The sequence below is a fragment of the Rattus norvegicus genome, chromosome 6, assembly GCF_036323735.1.
Source record: "Rattus norvegicus strain BN/NHsdMcwi chromosome 6, GRCr8, whole genome shotgun sequence".
NCBI classification, from domain to species: Eukaryota; Metazoa; Chordata; class Mammalia; order Rodentia; family Muridae; genus Rattus; species Rattus norvegicus.
The window spans coordinates 116,284,436-116,305,778 of NC_086024.1; the positions used below are offsets into that span (position 1 = coordinate 116,284,436).

Below are 21,343 nucleotides of genomic sequence, written 5' to 3' on the forward strand. Positions count from 1 at the left end.
GAAAGCTAATAAGTAGAGTAGATGCTTTCTGAAAAGCATATGTAATATGAAGGTGATCTTAGTGGGAGCACCAAATAAGGGGGGAGACAGAGCCCCAGCTGGGTATCTCTTGTCACCAAAGGAAACCTCCAGTTCCAGGAACAGGTTACATCTCATTCAAGACACAGCAGGACTGCTGCTCGGATGAACTCACAGAGACCGTGACAGCAGGCACAGGTTCTGCACGGTTCTGGGCCACAGCTGAGAGAGAAAGAGGGCACAAGCTCACATACATGACTTAGAAGCAGTCTCCAACTGACAACTGCTTGCAAATGGAAAAATTAGTTTGGTCTAACGGAGTCTGATTGGATATGCAAACCACACTTCACAGCATGCGTTGTCTTATAGTGCTTTGCCAGGGCTTCCTGCTTTGTTTTGTTTTGTTTTGTTTTGTTTTGTTTTAACCTTACAGATCCTCTGGGTATGATTTCGGGTTTGATGTTTTTATGGGATTTCTGTGGGTGGAAATATGTTTTTCCCTTTGCATTTATGTGTTTCTTGAGCTTTTTCTTTGGTTCTTTCTCTTCCGTTTGGTTTGCTTGTTTGTTTTGTCCTACTCTGGTTTAATTGATTATTATTATTATTATTATTATTATTATTATTATTATTAGTAGTAGTAGTAGTAGTAGTAGTATCATCATTATTATTACGTAGATGCCTGTTTGTATTCTAACGAGTGAAAGACAGGAGATTTGGGGGAAAGTGAGGAGGGACTGGAAGGAGTTGGGGGAGGGAGAGAAACCATGACCAGAAGATACTGTATGAAAAAAAAATCTATTTTCAACAAAGAAAACTATTTCTTGAGTGGACAGAATAAAAATCCTAGTGGTTATTGTCCCTGAGAATGGGGCGGCTCCCCCACGACTGTCCTGCAGGGGGCAGACTAACACAGACGGGCTCTCAGCTTCAGGCAAGTTCTACCCTTTTTTAATGTTTGGAGTATTTTTGCTTTTATTAATTATTATTATCACCATTGTTGTTGTTTCGTTATTTACATCCCCACAACGGTTCCCCCTCTCTCCTCCTATTCCCCCCTCCCATTTCCTCCTCCTCCTCCTCCTCCTCCTCCTCTTCCTCCTCCTCCTTTCTCTTCAGAAAAGGGCAGGCCTCCCATGGCTGGCAACCAAACAGCATAGCAAGTTCCAGTAAGACTAGACAACTCCCCTTGTATTAAGGCCGAACAAGGCGACCCAGTATGAGCAAAAGGGTCCCAAAAGCAGGCAAGAAGACAAGAAGACCAAGCCACCCAACTGTAACCTATATCCAGAGGGGCTAACTCAGACCCATGCAGGCTCCCTGGTTGCCAGTTCGGTCTCTGTGAGCCTCTATGAGCCCAGGTTAGTTGATTCTGTGGGTTTACTGCTCTTGGGAAAAATCAATTAACCTCTCTGTGACTCTGGCTTTCTTCTTTTAATCTGTAAAATAAAGGCATCAACAGTGCGTGATCCATAGGGGTGGATGAAGTATTGTATGTAAACACAGTAGAGTTGTAAACACTACATAGGCTTTGAGACACTTCGTTCTTTAGCGATCTCCAACATGTTCCCCTCTCCAACATGTTCCCCTCTCCACATGTTCCCCTCTCCTACATGTTCCCCTCTCCAACATGTTCCCCTCTCCAACATGTTCCCCTCTCCTACATGTTCCCCTCTCCTACATGTTCCCCTCTCCCAACATGTTCCCCTCTCCAACATGTTCCCCTCTCCACATGTTCCCCTCTCCACATGTTCCCCTCTCCTACATGTTCCCTCCCCTCTCCTACATGTTCCCCTCTCCAACATGTTCCCCTCTCCTACATGTTCCCCTCTCCTACATGTTCCCCTCTCCTACATGTTCCCCTCTCCAACATGTTCCCCTCTCCACATGTTCCCCTCTCCACATGTTCCCCTCTCCACATGTTCCCCTCTCCACATGTTCCCCTCTCCTACATGTTCCCCTCTCCTACATGTTCCCCTCTCCACATGTTCCCCTCTCCCAACATGTTCCCCTCTCCACATGTTCCCCTCTCCACATGTTCCCCTCTCCTACATGTTCCCCTCTCCTACATGTTCCCCTCTCCACATGTTCCCCTCTCCCAACATGTTCCCCTCTCCACATGTTCCCCTCTCCACATGTTCCCCTCTCCACATGTTCCCCTCCTGCTTCCGTCTTTGTGTGTTTGGGTGTCCCACTGGTTTTGATTAGGGTTTCTTGCATGAATGTGTGTGTGTGTGTGTGTGTGTGTGTGTGTGTGTGTGTGTGCTACTTACTGGAACATGGGCAACTAAGAAATAACACCACTCAAAGAAAAAGGCTCTCCGTCCTCTGCGTAAACATTAATTGCCCATAGGCCCTCCACAACCTTCCCAGCCCTCCTCCTTTCCTCCATTAGACATTTCTTAGCAATGCGGAGAGAAGTGCACCGGGTTAGCAAGAGACCGTAAAGATGAAATGCTAAGTGAACCTGATAAGGGTTCGTAGTAGGAAACATGCACTTTGTAGTTTACGCTTCATTCGTAGAAGCAATGGAGAAGCAAGGTTTAAAAAAAAAAACACTTTAATGATAACCATGCTGGCTGCTGTTGCCAGGGTCAACTCACAGAGGTACAACCTGCATCTCTCTGTAAAAGCACTTTTTTTTTTGGTTCTTTTTTTCGGAGCTGGGGACCGAACCCAGGGCCTTGCGCTTCCTAGGTAAGCGCTCTACCACTGAGCTAAATCCCCAGCCCCGTAAAAGTACTTTTTATTTGCCTGAATTAATTGTTGTCTCTAAGGATTATTGCCCTCGTCTGCTAACCTAGGCCTGGTCCTGGAAGCTTGAAGCCTCCATACCATTAATCTGGGCCTAGAATGTTTTCAGCCTCTGAGACTTGCTGCTGAATAAGCTCACCTTTCCTAGTTCTTTCTGATCTCTGGCTGGTTGGCTCAACTCAACTGTTCTCTGGCTTGAACTCCTCTCCCAACTGACTGATTCAATCACTGAATTGCTCCGCTTGGCCTCTAACTCCAGCAATCTTCTCTAACCTTCTGGCTCCTTCTCATTCTCTTGCTTGTTCTGTCTTTACCTGTGGCTAACTTGTTCTCTCTTAAGTCTATCTCTGTAAGCCTCTCCCGGTAAACCTGCCTCCCCCTCTTCCTTCTCTCTGCTGCTCCACTTTCCCCCTCAACTCAACTGTATTCCTGTGCTGTACTCGTTCTCCTGTACTGTCTGTCTCTCCCTTACGTAGCTTCCTTTCCCTCTCTCTTCTTGTGAGGGTTGGGCATATCCCATTCTGTCAAATCATTCTCTGATTGTCACTTTTCTGCCGCTCAATTAGACATCACCTTCAAACACGGGTGCTTCCTTCTACAAGCTATCTTTACCTTCATTGTTTGGGATTAAAGGTATGTATTAAGGAGCTGTCTGAATTCCAGCCGGAGGGATTAAAGGTGTATGGTAAGGGCATGAGCCACACCCTCACTAGAAACAGGCTCAAAAATCCTGAAACATCTCTCCAGAGTCCACAAAAAATACTTGTAATCAGAAAGAAGTACTTGAAATTTTGTAACCACCATCTGGGATTGCGTGGGCTATATCAAACTCTTTATTTGAGGCAGGACTTTAGGGGACACTGTATTGGGAAACTCGGTTAACTGTGCCATTATTGGAGCACTAATTTATAAAAAAAATTCATATGCGTGCTGCGTGCACATTCTCCAGAGCACATATGGAAGTCAGAGGACAGCACTCGGTAGTCAACACTCTCTCACTTTGTTTTTGGGGCAGGGTCTCTCTTATTATTTCTGCTGCTTTTCTCCTGGATAGTTTTACTTGTCATAATTACCTCCCATCCTGTAGTACTGCTGACGCTGTAAATTCAGGCAGAGCCACCACACTCATCTTTTTCATGCGGATGCTGGCTAGCGACTCCAGAACTGAGGCCACCGGGGTTGCACAGAAAGTAATTTGCCTGTCGAGCCATCTCTCAGGAATTTGACTTCAACTTCTCCAGAAAATTTTATCTGTAACCTTTGAGTACTTTTGTATTTTTCTGGCCATGCAAGATTAACTTTTTTTTTTTGGTTTGGAAAGATCCTTCACTGGGGACAGGGCAGGATGAGATGGGGTGGGAGGATCCTACTTTGTATCTTAGAGTGAGGTAGAACCGGAAGTCCAGCCACTTTCATTCAGGTTGGTGATCCTGTTTGCTGGTGTGTCTGGGAGGCAAACAAAAGATGCTGCCAAGTCTGGAATGGTCCATTCATGTCAGTAGGTCTCAGGGAAAATGTGTGACTCACTTTAATGACTTCCTCCCACTATTCACCATCTTACTCTTGGTATCCACAAGGGAGAACTTAACAAGTCAATTGAGGGCCAGCGAGCAATTGCCATTAGTGTTTTCCTTTGTCTGCTCCTGGCCTCCTTTGTGAATGTTTATGTGAGGTTTGAGAGTATTTACTTAAGAATATAATTCCAGCAGGAAGGCAATGGTGTATACCTTTAGTCCCAGCACTCGGGAGGTAGAGGCAGGTGAATCTCTGAATTTGAGGACAACCAGGGATACACAGTGAAACCCAGTCTTGAAAACAAACAAAATCCCCATTGGGACAAGACGTTAAGTTTCTAGTCTTCATTGGCAGAGAGTGGCTTGGGACTTTGAGGAATAAGTAGGTTTGCTCAGGTTGGAGCTTAAGAAGAAAGTGTTTCATTGGGAATTCCCTCTGTAGGGTATGGTCAGTGACCCTTAGGAGCAAGAGTGTCTGCTTTTATGCTATAGGTCCTCACTATCTGTTTTAGTTCCTTTTCTATTACTTTGAAGAGACGCCATGACCAAGGCAACCTATAAAAGAAAGCATTTAATCTAGGGCTTGTGTACAGTTTCTGAGGATGGGTCTGTGACAGTCACGGCGGGGAACATGGCAGCAGGCATGGCTCTGGAGCAGTGAGACAATAACCCTAAGTCAGAGAACGAGGGGGCTAACTGGGAATGATGTGGGTTTTTTTAAAACCTCAAAGCCCACTTCCAATAATATACCTACTGCAACAAGGCCACACCTCTTAGTCCTTCCCAAAAAGTTCCACCTACTGCAGAAACAAGTATTCAAACATCTGAGCCTAAGTGGGCCATTCTCATTCATGCCACCACATCATCCATCAGTTCCTAACTTTTGGTAAAGTCTATTATATCCACCAGCCTGGAATCGGAGAAAGGTGATTACTTACATAAGGGAGAACACATACCACAAACCCTTGTACTGGTGGCCGCACCAGAGTATAATCAGTACATAATTGTTTGAATTTTTTTGTGTTATTTTGAGACAGGGTCTTACTATGCAGTTCTGGCTGTCCTTGAAGTCACTATGTAGACCAGACTGGCCTTGAACTCAGAGATCTGCTTGCTTCTGCCTCCTGAATGCTGGGATTATGGGATTAAAGGCATTCATTACACACTGTTTAATATTATGTTTTTCAAAGATTAAAAAAATGTGGTTGTGTATGGTGGTAAATGACTTAAATCCCAGCACTCAGGAAGCAGAAGCAGGTAGGGCTCTCTGAACTGGAGTATCCTAGGCTACTAAGTGAGTTCCAGGACAGCCAGCACTCTGTTTTACAGAGAAACCCCGGTTGGAAAAACAAAATACTAACAACATAAACGTGTATATATGTCTGTTGGCACTATTTTTTTCTATTTTATTCTTTATTTCTTATACCTCTACCTCTGATCGAATTCCCCAATACTAGATAGGAGAGAAAGAAGGTTAGAAGGGAATGGAGGTATAGCCTTCTTTAGACTACTTCCTGCTGATTAGAGATGCCTTGTTTCTTGGGGTAAGTATAATCTTGGTCATCAGAATATCCAGCAATAGCAAATATAGTGCAGAACGAACCAGCAGCAAGGGTAGCAGCAGCAGCTGTCACAGGTAGGCCATCTCAGGGCTCTCCCATTTATAACCTCTCCAGAGTCCCCAGAGTTAAACTATCAGCAGCTGGCAAAGATCATGCCCTTGCTAGTGCACCGGGCAAATCATAATCACCTGCTGTGAAGCAGCCTCTTATCCCACACCTGGGATTAAAACAAAAAGATATTCACACAACCATAGCTGGGTTTTTAAAGGAACCAACACTCACTCCATATGTCTATATGTGGCATGTGTAAGTGTGAATGCAGATACCCACAGAGGCCAAAGGGTATTGGGTCCCTGGAGCTGGAGTCATGGGATGTTTTGCTGTGTGCCTGTGAGCTGAACTCAGGTCCACTGGGAGAGCAGCAAGCACAACTGTTGAGTCCTCTCTCTCGCCCCTAATACTATGTTTGGAGAGTCAAGCTGTCCCAACATAGAGGAATAGAAGATACTTGGAGGTTACTAACTGGTTGAGAGAGTTCTAGAACAAATGACCAATGGCATCAAAGACATTTCAACCTTCATCACTTTACCTCATCCTCCAGTCCCCTACCCAAATTCTGCAGAACAGTGGCCTTTCCAGGGTAGGAGGAGGAGGATGACAGGCTAAAGCAGTAACAGTGTGGTACCTACAGTTATGTCTCCAGATTTATTAAAGGGAGGGGAGAATAGTGGAAAAGAAACACTTTCCAGAATCCCCAACCTAAGAAAATACTAAACTTCTACTTAGCTATTAACTCTTTTGACACCACTTCCTATGGAATAGGTGATGGAATCCTGTGTACTGTTCAGGACAGACATCTCGACAGCAGGAGCCACTGGACTGGTCTGAGCCCTTCCGCAGTACATGCCTGTGTTTTATAATAAAATGTCCTTCCTTGGTCCATGTGAACGAAACCAAGCACAATTAACACAATGCTGCTTATTTGTGTTTACTCAAACAAACGAACCAAAGTCAAACCAAACCCTGACATCATCGTCTTTGTTTTGAATCTTTCCCATAGTCCCACACTGGTGTTTTCCAAATGGGCTATGTTGACATTAGCAATTAGTATTCACCAATTAATTTCTGGGTGAGCACTGGCAATAGAACAGGAATTGTGTACGAAATCATGTCTGTCTGCTGAATTCTTACCTCCACGAAAACCTCGAGGATTCTACATGTTACATTTATTTTCTCATAGCATTTAGGACAAAGTAAAAAAAAAGAAAGAGAGAAGGGGTTGGGGATTTAGCTCAGTGGTAGAGCGCTTACCTAGGAAGTGTAAGGCCCTGGGTTCGGTCCCCAGCTCCGAAAAAAAGAACCAAAAAAAAAAAAAAAAAGAGAGAAAGAAAGAAATGCAATTAATGTATTTAGAACTGACTTAAATTGTATACATGATAAATGTATCTAGAATAATTTAAGCAAATTACTTGTCAGCTAATGACCATATCCATATTGTCTGGGTAATGGACCTCATTAGTAAACATCTACTTCTTTTCAAAGATTTTTATTAAAGGCATCCACTACCATGCCAGACAAACACTCTTTATCATGCTGTACTCATCAAACACTGCAAAGTCACTTTGCATAAATTTTTTATTAATACTTCCTTTTCATAGCTCAAAAAAGATATTACAGATTATTCAGCAAAACATCTAAAACAAAACGTCACCTCTACAGAGATAGCCAGTGTGTAGACTTTATTACATAGGCACATTCTTTTTAGAGTTAACTGGTTTTACATAAAACGAGCCACAGTAGTGCAAGAAGTTACACTGAGTGGGGATGGACGACGAATAAAGGAAGTCAAGGTAGTCACTGGACCGCGGGTTCAACCACCCGACACCATGAAATTCATATGGACGTTACAGAAATGGAGGGTGGGGAGGGACGCTCCTCCGCCAATCCTTCTCTCAAACACTGATCCTGATTAGCCTTCTGAATGTGGTAAAGGGTTGTCCAGTTTCTGTTGGCGAGTGAACATAAAGATAAGTGAATGCTGGCTGAAGGGGAGAGGGAGCTGTGACACTCGTGCACCATTCCTGAAGACCCTTAAACCCAACAGGCTGATGTTGGGAGCGGAGGGCTCATCCGTGTTCACAGAACTGGTGCTGTCGGGCCTCCTGATCAGCGCATGGGTGTGAGCAATGGCGGCGCTTAAGGCTTTAGCCACGGTATGGCTAGTGTCCACAGTGAGAACTGGGGTTTCGTCTGAGGCAGAACATGGGAATGAACCAGGAGAGGATGCTGGAATTCCATCTGACCAGTTAAAACTGATCTATTCTGTCTGAGTAATTAGAACCCCCCAAAGAAACTAAAAGCATATTCAGACACACCACACAGAGAAGCTATTAAGAAAAAAATAAGTACATTTTTATGTACAGCGACTGGCCTTTTCTCTCATTTGCTATAATTGCAGATGGCTCCAGATTGGCTTGTTTCCTCCTCTCTCCTATGGTCTTTCCCATGGAAGACTAGCCATAGGTTCCAGACCATTCCAGCATCCTGCATTCAAACATCTTTAACGTGGAGGGTTGGACCTACCCGTTGAGGTATTCATACCTTGGTGTCCACTTGGATACTCACTGAGGTGTATTCACACCTCAGTGTCGAGTGGGAATTCGCCTTTTGACCCTCATATTCCACTGGTATTCTGAGGTCAAAGGCAGAACATCGTAGTGGGGACTGGGGGGGGGGGGCTGAGCAGGAGAAAGATAAACCAGCTGATCTCAACTTTCCGACTTCAGACTTCTTGGTTCTTAAGCATAAGAATCGTAAGAATCATACTGACCTGGGACATCAACAAGATGTGGCAGGAAAGGATAGTTTGTGAAACAATCCATAAAACCATTGCTGGGAAACAGACAAACACACACACACAAACAATCCCAAGGAAAACGAGCCCAGTGCTCTCTCTGTTGTCTCTGGAAACCAAGATGACAACAAGAGGTCAGTTAGCAAGAGTAACTTCCCCCATGCTTGTGCCCTTCAGACAGTCACAGAAAGGCCAGCTTTCCTTCATGAAGCCGTCACAGCATGACTAACAGCTAGGAGCATCTTAGTGCATGGCCTCTCGTCCACAGGGAAGCTGGCTGCTAACAGTACTTTAAACCGCACCTGAGCAATCCTGGCAGAGCAAAGACCCCTGCTGTCTGTCCCCGCTATGCCCCCTTCTTCCCTAATAGCTTCTTACTGGAGACAGCCTCCAGTTCAGGTTATATTAAATTCGGTGGCCAATGCTATCTTCCAACTCTTTTCATACTGAAATTATTTTCTTTAGTCTGATGTTTAGTAGTTTTTCATTACATCCACCTTTTTATTTGCCTCTTTCCAGGTTCTGCAGAACATAGTACTACTGAAATTTTCTACTTTTATGGCTTGGCATTGCAAGTTGATATATGCATGCTCCCCACATCCCCTTTCAACTCTTAAAGTACAGGACTGGACTTTCATTAGCAAAGTGGCTAAGGCACACTAGAATATAAAGCTTCCATGCTCTTGCTTAGACGACCTTGGGGATATTACTAACCCATTCATTTGTTCCTACACTTAAGACTTGGCCTCCTGTATCTCCTTCACTCTTAATCCCTTTAAAACACAATTATGAAGGAGAAGAACTAAAGCTGATCTCCTTTCCAAAAAGCATAATTAAAATGTGGTGATTTGAAGGAAATTGGCAAAGCCACACTGGTCATGTTTAGAAAACACTCATCAGAACCATAGAGACAATACACTGACCAATGTTATATATAAAATGCTGTCATGGTGGTGGTAACGAAGTGTTAACACAACATTCATTTACTAGACGGTATATTTTTACTTAATTTTTTTGTTAATTTCGATTGGATTCTCTATCATATTCTAATCTAATCACAATCTCAACTTTGGAAATGCTAGGGTTAATCTGAACCAACTGTTCATAGAAGAAATAAACTTGCCACCTTTTCCTAGGGGAATCTGTAAAGGTATATTGGATGACAGTGCTTCCTCCTCATGATAATTAATTCTAAGACCTTTAAGGCAGAAAAAAAAAAGTCAGCTCATTCTCTTGTTTTTCTACCCTTAAACTGATGGTTAAAAATATTAATCGGCTTTGAAATCGTGATTTCCCCTGTGAGCACCAGCCTTCCTGTCTCAGACTTCCATCTCCTGTGAGGACACGACATGCGTGATAGCACTGGTCCATGGTTACAGTTGGGAGGACAAAGACCTGACCCAGCAGGACTGGCTGCGTGCTCCATCAGATGCGAGCATCTTCCATGAGTCACGGGCGAGGCAGAGGCTCCCCGTCTGCTTGATTGAATCAATAGCGTAACCGTGGACAGCACCTGTGCCCTCGCACCGCTGAGTGTAGAGTAGAAGTGTTTCTTGGTATGAATAAGTGCACTGTAGGTCAGACTCAGCCACACATTAAGCGTCACCATCCTGACACTTGGATGACACTGCAGGCAGGGGTCAAAGCGGAGCAAAGTGATTACTTAAGTCCTCCAGGAAATAAAAGCGGCTTGCTAGCTGTAAGCAGAGAGTAAGTAGTCTCAGGGTCCAAGTGTCAATAATTTCCATGTATTTAACGGGCATATTTGATTTAAATATTGAAAGCGGCCGAGCCCTGCTGGCTCGCACTTGTTATAGGCATTTGAGTCACGATGACTAAAACAGTTTTAGTCGCTACCACGTTTCTCAGGAACGGAGTTTCTAGGGACATAAACTCTTGATCTCAACTGTGTTTCTAAGCAGAGATTAGTCTCACTTCAGATAAGAAGTCTTCTAAATTAAGGGACACCCATGAGGATAAGGCCTCACAGTAGATGTGAGGAGGTCTCGGGTAGATGAGGAAGCAAGTCCAGAGGATAAGGAAGAAGGGCTAACTTTTCCCAAGGAGTAACCAGCATTGTGTCAACAAGAGGGGCTTCAGGGATCTGCCCTCTAAATACCCACCACTCTTTTCTGTTGTTGTTTCTGTGGTACTGGGGGTTGAACCCAGGACCTTGTGCATGGTAGGCAAGTTCTCTCCTACTGAGCTACATGACCAGACCTCTTGTCTGATATATTGGAAGGCTTATTTACTTTTTGTCCTGTCTCACTGTAAAGTTGAAACAGAGAAGCCCTAGACTCAAAAATAGCTTTGGATACTATGTGACAACTGATGTGTCCTAATTGTATTTAGATACTATGTGACAACTAATGTGTCCTAATTGTATTGGTAAAAATCAATCCTTTTTCAAAATTTTATGTCGTTGATAACAGATTTAGATTTTTTTTTTTAAGCACAGGAAAATAAAAGTTGAGGGCCGCTGTGGCAAGCATACACTCTGCACATGAAAAGGGTGATTTGCCCAATTCCAGTTTTTAGGTAGGTTTTCAGTAAGTTCTGAACTACATTTCACCTCCTTACATGTTATTCATATGACCCTAAGCGCAGTAGAGGTGAACCAAATTTGATGGAACCCAGAGGGTGGTCTATACTTAAAAATTAGTGATAATTTGCTTGCTAAATATAAATAGCACAGAGGGGATTTTTTTTCACCTTTTGATTAGGGCAAAACAAAAACAAAAATCTAAACAGTCCAGGTGAAGCACCAAGGCAGGAAGAATTAAACCAAGGGGGTGGGAGGGACAAGAGAAAACAGGTGCTGTGCATGTTAGCAGCCCGGGCAGGGCTCCTGGCACAGGGCTAAGCCAGGGAAGACCTTCCCCTATCCTGCCAACTGCCCAGCCTGTTGGTCATCTGACACTCTCAAGATCGTTAGCCTTACAGTGGAAATGACATGGACTTCAATGACTGAGTTCTTCTCGAGAGCTCCACTGCCCTCCAACAGCACAAAAAAAAAAAAAAAAAAAAAAAAAAAACCCACAGAGGAAAGGCTGTCTGGAGCTAGCCAGCCTCATTCCCATCAAGGCTGTTTGAATAAGAGTTTTCCTGCCATCTTGACCACTCCAATGTGATAGTCCCTTCCGGAGCACCTGGGATAGGTGGCTCTGTTGACTTTTGGGCACTAGCTGCAGCAGGAAATCTTCTTGACCCTCTCAACTTTAGAACGCTTCTTTCCTAGGAGATTCTTATACTGAGCAAACATCTGTCATCTGGAAAGTTCTCTTCTGTTCCTATTTCTTTTTGCCTTTGAGGTTATGCTAACTCCTCTTCTTTCCCTAGTGCAGCAGAAACCTTGAGTTGGTTATTGGCTGTTCTTTCATTTCCCAACTTCCCTGCACTCCCTTCCCAGCTATGCCCTCTGTTCTGCAGGAGAGCTGCCCCCTGTTCCTTATATAACCAGGATCGTCACAACCCTGGTCACCTGCTTGTGGATACGGTCGACTTATTAGTGTCACCCCTAAAATACAGTAGCCATACTTGAATGTAACCCTCCATTCAGGCATGCACAGGCCAGTGCATCATGCACAGTTGTTAATGACCTACCACCACAGATAGAAGGAATTAGCCTTGAGAATAGCTGTGGATCTATCCCTGGTTCAAGACTGAACTCAGCAAGAAAACATTTCTATATGGACTGCTATTAATATCAAGTCTCCCTAGTTCTCATCAAAACACACACACACACACACACACACACACACACACACACACACACACACACACACCCCTCTATACTGAAAGGGTTGCATTTGAAAAACTCAAAATACAGGTCTTCTCATGTGGGCCTATGTAGCTTGTCCTTTTCATTCCAATCTAATGCTTAGAGAGTTAAACACATGGTTCAAAGTACTGCCATGATTTCTAATACCTAGATCACTAGATAGGAGCTGAAAAAAAAAAAAAAGCTTGAATCAGTTAGTCCCAAACTGCAGGCATTTTCTACTTATTTCCATATATTCCCCAAGTCTGATAAAATATGTACTCAGTCCCCTCACTTTTTTCTTCATGAGAGCAATCAACAGAGTACAAATAAGCAGGGGTGGGGGAGCAGGGGGCAGGGTGGGAAATGTAAGGAAAGGGATGCTGGCCTGAGTCTGGGAATCAGGATTTCATGGTCATGACACTGGGAGACCGGCTTTCCCCAGCCCTACACTGGAGCCTTCTGCCTTTTTTAGTTTGTTTTTTGTTTTTTTGTTTTTTGTTTTCTTCCCAGATAGGGTTTCTCTCTGCAGCCCTGGCTGTCCTGGAACTCATCCTGTAGACCAGGCTGACCTTGAACTCAGGAATCCATTTGCCTCTGCCTTCCAAATGCTGGGATTAAAGGTGTGCGCCACCACCCTTTTGAGCTTTCACAATAGTGTAACTAACCAACCTCAGAATTCGGGGTAAAGCTCATCCAAACTCAGCTTTTACAATGATCTTTTTAGCTTAAGTTTCCTCTGAATTTTGAGGGAAGAGATGTGTAACAGTCATTGTGTATGAGGTATGAAAAGAACTTCCAAGTGTCTCTTTTACGCACACGGAATTACAGTCATGCTGTGTTTCAGGAATTAAAACTGACCAGTGAGAATCTGGCATATTTTATGATCGAAGCTGTCTTCCGAACTAAATATAAGCTTACATTTAATGTTCCTTTTAGGTAAGAAAAATAAGTTCTGTTTTTTTGTTTTTAACAGACTGTGAAGCCAATTTAGTCCATTTGTAGAATTAAGCTCCAAACCTAAATTTGAAAATATCAGATGGAGCCTTTCCCATCATGCACCATATTTAAGACAGCAAATGGAGAAGAAGTTGAAAGAGTGTTTTGATCTTGAGCAATCTAGAACTAGAAGGGAAACATTTGGGAAACCTCTGTTGCAGAATGCCCATGTTTAAAAACATGGAGATATCTAGAAAAGCAGGCCCAAAGAAATGGCTTTGGAACTTCCTGGAATCTTGTACAGAGGGAGCAATAGAGATGGATTCTTAATAAACTTTCAGGGCTATTTTCTCCAGAATTTTACAAGTGACATGTGAGTACTGGGGGCAAATTGTGCCAACACTGATGCTGGCGGTTCTTTCTGGGTTTCTAATAGTCACCACAAACCACATACCAGTGCCATGATACAAGCAGAAAAGAGACAAGGAGGCTCAATACTTGGTAAACTCCAGAAGCCAGGTGTGCCACGTACTTCGGGCATGCTCAGTGTCAAGGGGCCTACTGAAGGCAGCCCCCCTCAGGATTTCCTGTGACCCACAGGTAGGTGCACACAGGAAACGGAGGTAGGCAGCCCCCAATGTGGAGCAGCCGCAGCAGGTGTCGACTTAAACTTGAGTTATTCGGGGAAGACACCCGGTTGCGAGTCAGCGGTCCTCAGTTCCTTGAGGTGGGTCACTGTCACTGTACCCCACATTCCTTTGGGTTTTCCAAGTCCTCTCCCTCAAAGTCTGGCTTCAAACTCTTTTTTTGTTCAATTTCCACCTGCCAAAAGAAAAGATGAAGAAACTGTCAGGACTAAGGGGAAGCGAGAGGAGAAGCACCCCGGAGGTCCCTTGGGATTGCCCGGAATTTTGTGAATGTTCTGGGCATCTGCCACAGAGGAGCACCTACTCCTGAGTATCCCAGGATCCCCGTGGAGGTGTGGCATTCCCCTTCTTCATGGTCCATCTGGAAAATTCTCATCCATCCTTTGTCTCACAGATTTGCTCAGATATTACCTTTGCTGCCCACTCAGGAGGGAGACCGAGTTTCCTCTGAATATATCCACTGTCCCTGTCTCCACTATTCCATAGGTTCATGGGATAAGGGCAAGATCTAGCTGACTTTATCCAATGGTGTGGGATTCTAGTAGGCAACTGACAATGGTTTAGAGAACCATTTGTAGCTGACCTCTTAAGCACCTCCAATTACTTCATTTAAAAAAAATGTCTCTAAACTAATACGTATTGGAACGTTTATTGTTCTATTCTATCTCCTGCAAAATACTGTCCAGAAGTTGCTCTTTTGGCTGGAGAGATGGCTCAGTGGTTAAAAGCACTCACTGGATGCTCCTCTGGAGGGCCTGAGTTCAATTCCCAGCACCCACATGGTGGCACGCCACTGTTTGTGCATGCATGTGAGAGAATATCCACACACATTCAATACATAAATAAAATCCTTTTAAAGAGTAACACACCCTGACTACAGCCTCTGGTAAGTTGGGAAGGGACTCACTCCTTTGCACTTAGGGGTCCCATAAGTGCTTCTCATCACTGCACGGAATGTTAAGCCTCTCCCTTTAGAGGCAACAACTGAAGGTAGCTTACAGCCATGGTTGTGGGGAACTGCTAGTTTTCCCCTGGCCACAAGATGGGGCATTCGTTCTTCTTGGTAGTTAAAGAAATAGTTTTCCATGATACAACTAAGAAAATATTTAAAAAGAATAATAAATTACATAAATCTGTGGGAATCATTATATGTAGGAAATGATCAAATGACTTTGCGAAACCTTTCACCAATGCCTTTCTCTTCCCTCTTCGGAGCTTGATCTACCAAACGGCTACCTCTGCGGGGAATTATCATTTTGGTGTGTTGTAAGCCCTTGCTTCATGGAGATATGCCTATAATCTTCACAGGCAGGAAAGCAGAACTTGAAGTTGGGCTGAGCTACAGGGAGGGATCCTGCCTTCAGACACCCCCGTTTCCCCCCAATAAAAGCAGCTCTCCAGCTTTGACTGCAGACACCTCCCACGTTCCCCATCCCATTGTCACTGTGAAAGGGCTGGCTTTTAAGTTTGCCCTCTTACTTACAGTGCCTCACACCAAAACAGGAACCCTGTCACAGACCGGGAACAAGTATCACTTGGTCCGACTGTTCTTTTTGTTACTATTCATGATGTCTCATCAGCCCCTTAATTTTTTTTTTTTTGGCCTAGCCTCTCTTCTTACCCACGAGAGATCATTTCATTAAGCAGATTCATCCACAGCTATGAATGTGAAGTGCCTTGATATAAGAAGCATTTGCTGGAAGGCACGAGGGGAAGCTGTGGGGCTAACAAACGGATGTGGAAACATGGGCCCGAAGCCCTCCTGAGGCTACCTTGTAGCTGTAGTGTGCGGAATAATTGACCCACTTCCTGACATCGGGCTTGTCTTCCACAGAGATGGATCTCACAGCTGCTTTGGAGGCAGACGTCGTGGGCATGCTGAACTCGACGTTTACATGATTGGCAAATCTGGAAGGCACTTCCCGGTCAGAGCCAAGTTCAAGGTGGCAAAAGAAACAGTGTGGGTGGCCAGAAGCTGTAATAGAAAGAAAGTATCCAGAGGTTGAGTTCTCTAAGGAAAAAATTAAAAAGGAAAGGAGGCTAAAGAGCCCCGCTGGTAATAATGGAGGGCTGCCGGCGCTGCACCTGCTCGCTGAGGGTCCAGTGATAAACTTCCCCTGGGCGGACATCAGGCTCCGTGTGCCCCGGACCCTTTCATCCAGTCCTCCTGGTAACCACAGCCTGGAATTCCAGCCTGTGGAGGCTGGACAGATGGCTCAATGGTTAAGAACAATGGCTGGTCTTCCCAGGGGACCTAGTTTCGGTTCTCAGCACCCACAAGGCAGCTCACAACGAAAAGTGAAAGCAAACAAAAAAACAAATGGAAAACAAAACCCACAGTGTTTTTCTGACTGTTTAGGTCCCAGAGCTGTGCAGACAGCAGGAACACTGAGAGAGAGGCTTGACAGCGGAAGAAGGAGCAGCTGAGATTAGATTAGCACTTGGCACCTAATAAAACATGGGTGACAGCCGCCTGCAGCAAACTGCTTTCCTGTAAAAGATGAATTCCCCTAATAGCATTTTATATTTTCCGAGGTGCCTCGGGCATGTTTCTGTGGGTGGGTGACATATGAAAGTGACGGATTTATAGACAGCACACATGAAACTGGGGGACACAGTGCACTGGACCAATGCTCTCATCTGGCTGAGGGTTCTGTGCATAAAGCAAGCCGCCACGGGTCACAGCAAAAAGTCTTACAGCTGGGACTGTGGACCCCTTTGTCTGAGTCATAATTTCATGGTCCCCAAACATGGAGACCAGGTTGCAGGATGGCAGTGTGGAGATGAGACATGCACAATGACTACGGATAAACTGTGATGCGGCTTTGACCGACGGTGTAACTCTTTCCTGCCTCTCAGAGTCAACAATTTCAATTTCCTTTATTGCTCTGGGCAGGATTTTCCCATCTCGGAGAATCAGGAGACACACACCCTCTCTCCGAGGAAATCACTCCAGAGTGAGGCATTTGTTTTTCACAGATGTAGCACAATTTAATGGTTATTTCTAAAGAATAAGGCTAGGATATTTAACTGAAAAATTTGCACTGACTTTTAGGAAAGGAACCAAAATCTCACTCTCACTCTCTCTCTCTCTCTCTCTCTCTCTCTCTCTCTCTCTCTCTGACACACACACACACACTCTCTCTCTCTCTCTCTCTGACACACACACACACACATTCTCTCTCACACACACAACTTTCTCTCTCACACACACTCTGTCTCTCTCATACACACACACATACTCTCACTCACACTCTCTCTCACACACACACATTCTCTCTCACACACACTCTCTCTCATTCACACACACACTCTCTCTCACTCACACACACACACTCTCACTCACACACACACACTCTCTCACACATACATTCTCTCTCTATCACACACACACACACTCTCTCTCACACACACATTCTCTCTCTCACTCACACACACACATTCTCTCTCTCTCTCTCTCTCTCTCACACACACACACACACACACACACACACACACACACACACACACACACAAACTTGATGATATCTCAAAACACGCCTGTTCAATCTATTGTTTTGGGTGCCACGGACTAATCACAGAGCTCTCGTTTGTCACCAATACTACAACTATGCTTCACATTTAACAGCATTACCCAGTTTTGTTCTGAATGAGCTAGGTACTAATTACTCTGTCTCATAAGTGAGAAAAATTAGGTTTCTCCGACATAGTTAAGTCGATTGCATGGGGTCATACCACCATTAAGCAGCAGCACCAAGAATAAAATTCAGATCTCACTGACTCCAAACCAGGTCCTACATACATGGTGAGCTGCTATGGAATGTGGTCACTACACTGTGGAAGGCCTCTTAACTCAGATAGAGACTTGAACATTTGTTTTTGTTTTTTCTAATCAGCTTTCTCTGACATTTCTGTCTGGAATATTGAGAAGTGGTTTCTCTGTTTAAAAGGTGACTTCCTTCTCTGACTGTCTCAGAGCGTACTCACGGGAACTCTGAAAGCCAAATCTTGACTTGAATTCCTAGCTTCAGCTATTTAATGTGTAAGTGTGGTGGACAGGTGGGGCTAAACCATTTTAAAATTTGAATAATTCAATTCATGGTTATAATAATAAGAACATCTTTACGTTATTGGGTCTTTCTTGATGAAACTTAGCATTAAAAATCAGATTGATGTTACTACACAGTGGAGTTTCACTCCTTTAATCAAGCAAGAAATTAACAGCTGGCACATCTTTAATTCCAGCACTTGGGAGGCAGAGACAGGGGCATTTCTGAGTTTGAGACCAGCCTGGTCTACAGAGTTCCAGGATAACCAGGGCTGCACAGAGAAACCCCGTCCCGACCTCCCTGAAGAAATTCTAATAAACTAATAACGAGTGTAATACACAAGCAGCCCGTCACTTGGCTTCAGCCTACTGAGCATTAAAGAACTATTTGCTGAACATCTGTTTGCTGTCTCTCTGCCCTCTGCCCATGGTCTGTTTCTTCTGGTGGCAATCCTTTTTTCTCTCTCCTTTAGGACAATAAACCTCTCCGGCACTATCTGCCATCTTGATTGCTCTGGTCACTTGTCAACTTGAGCCAAGTTGCCCACGGACCAAAAATGACTGACACAAAAATTGTCTCCATGGCTGTACTGAGGAGATGACCATTAGTTTCTGTGACTAGGGCTGCTTCAGAGCTTTCTTTTCTGATGTCTGATGTTTAACCTTTCCTCATTTCAATGATCTACTCATACCGAAGGCCTCTACTCCTACCCATTTAAGGTCAGCCTTGACTAAAATCCTCCTCGCAGTACTTTTGAGTATTTTAAGTCACTTTGATATTATTTGCACACATTGAGAAACTACACATCTGTGTTTCCAGGGTGTAGATTATTTGAGGCGTGTACGTATTCTGCTCATGTATAAAGAGGAGCTGTGGTATGAAGAAGAGACCCTTGTGTGTGTTTTTTGTGATTTCAGGTGAGTAATGTCACCTGTCAGATCTTAGCCTCTCCTCTGAGGTCCCAAGCTTGAAAGCCCAGTCCTTTCACACACAGTTCTCTCTTCCCCGGGGCTTTTGTGCCACAGGAGAACTCAGGGCTTCTCGTTTCCACTGTCAAGCGAGATGGGCCCCAGTGACTGAGGCAGCCAGCACATAAGCCCCGGGAGAAGAACCCAGTGCTGAGCAGGGGAGAGAGGAGACAGCCAGCACAGGGCTGAAGACTGTTTTAAAACCCAGCGTAGGAGCGGAGGGTGGCCGCCCCAGCCTCCAGCACAGAGGTCTGATTGTCTCCTCAGCTTGCATTGCCGCACCCAGTGTCTGACACAGAAGGCCGGTGTTTGCCTTCTCCCGGGCAGCCGCAGTTCCTCTGTCTATCTCATCGAATTCCATTTGAGATATGATAACGCAACCAAATCCACACTTGTAGCAGCATACCCTGGACGCACTGTAATAGTTTAGCAGAGGTACCATAAGAAAGCAGCGGTGCGATTTTCCTCTGACTAGCTAATCCACTTTCCTTAACAGATGGGCACGCTTTATTGCAGACAAGAGAAGTGGTTTAAGGGCTTGTGGGATCACAGGCTCTTTGCGGGCCACTGAGGTCACGTCGACATACTCCAGAAATAAAGCCGTTAGCATGGTCTTGCTTTCTCAGTCAAGAAGTTTTGCTAGTAACTGCCTCCTGGGCTTTCCCAGACACAGTAGCGAAGCCGCTGGCTGTGAGCAGGACAGCTAGGCTGGGAAGTTTGTTTGTTCAAATCAAACACTCTTTATTTTTCTGTCTGCTGGAACTTCAGCCCTTTGGACCCTGGTATCCTGGCTACTTAATCTCTTTTCCATCACGAGTCCCAAAACCAAACTCTGGGTCTAATACACCATGACCAACAGTGGCTCGTTGCGGAAGGCGCAGCTCTCACACAGACTGTGCCTATGCCTGGATGTACACTGACTCTTTCACCTTCATCAAGGGGATTGTCGTTGGAAGGATTCCTCTTCAGAACCCACATGTTCTGGGACCTGGGAATGAACTGCTTCTGGCACTAATACTAATACTTGCTCCTAGTCCTAATACTTCAATGGGTTCCAGAAGGAAAAACACTTCAACAGAACTTGTTGATGGTTGAACAAGTAAAATGTGTACACAGGGACCTGGATTTGGTGTCAGGTAAAAGAGGCAGGTGTGGGGGGTCTGCAGATAGTCCCGTGGCTGGGGTGGGCTGGAGACAAGGCCCAGAGGCTGAGTGCACTGGCTGCTCCTGCAGGGAACCTGAGTTTTATTCTTACCAACTGCATGGTAAGGCACAAACCTCTGTAATTTCAGTTCTATGGGATCTGAAACCTTCTTGTGGCCTCTGAGGGCAGTGCATGCATAGGGTGCACAGACATATGTGCGGCCCAAAAGGCCATACATAAAATAGTAAAATAATTAAAACAACAGAACGCATGAACCACCGGTAGGGAAACAAAGACATGCAGATCACTCGGGACCCTGGCTGAACTTGGCAAATGGAGTTCCAGGCCAGTGAGAGAATCTTTCTCCCAAACGGGGTGGCCAGCACCCTACCAATGGCATCTGATGACAGTCTCTGGCCTCTACACATATGTGCTTACACACACACACACACACACACACACACTCACACACACAACACTCTCACACACTCACACACACACTCACACACATAACACTCTCTCACACTCACACACACATACACACACAACACTCTCACACACTCACACACACACTTACACACATACACACATTTGCACACACACTCACACACACTTACACAACACTCTCACACACTCACACTCACACACAACACTCTCACACACTCACACACACATTTGCACACACACAACACTCTCACACACTCACACACACACTCTCATACACACACACACTCTAACACACACATACACAACACTCTCACACACTCACACACATACACACACAACACTCTCACACACTCACACACATACACACATTTGCACACACACTCACACACACCCACACACACACACTTACACAACACTCACACACTCACACACTTACACACACTCTCACACACACTTACACACACACTCTCACACGCACTTACACACATACTCTCTCACACACATACACACTTACACAACACTCTCACACACTCACACTCACACACTCACACACATACACACACAACACTCTCACACACTCACACACATTTGCACACACACACTCACACCCACACCCACATATACACTCACACAACACTCTCACACATTCACACTCACACACTCACACACACTCTCTTACACACTTACACA

General features: G+C 44.8%; 1 protein-coding gene across 4 annotated transcripts in view; it reads right to left on the bottom strand.

Annotated features, from left to right (window-relative positions):
• Window positions 1–7,462: 7,462 nt before the first annotated feature.
• The window catches only part of Ston2 (stonin 2), a 149,494-nt gene continuing 135,613 nt past the window's right edge, over window positions 7,463–21,343 (bottom strand). For 3 of the 4 annotated variants that reach the window (XM_063261953.1, XM_063261952.1, XM_063261954.1), the window contains 2 exons: window positions 15,818–16,020; window positions 7,463–14,220 (listed from right to left, as the gene is read on the bottom strand). In XM_063261953.1, coding sequence (XP_063118023.1) covers window positions 14,137–14,220; window positions 15,818–16,020 — 287 coding nt within the window. In that variant the 3' untranslated portion in view covers window positions 7,463–14,136. The remainder of the gene's footprint in view (window positions 14,221–15,817; window positions 16,021–21,343) is intronic. The other variant, NM_001135874.1, reaches the window with a different exon arrangement.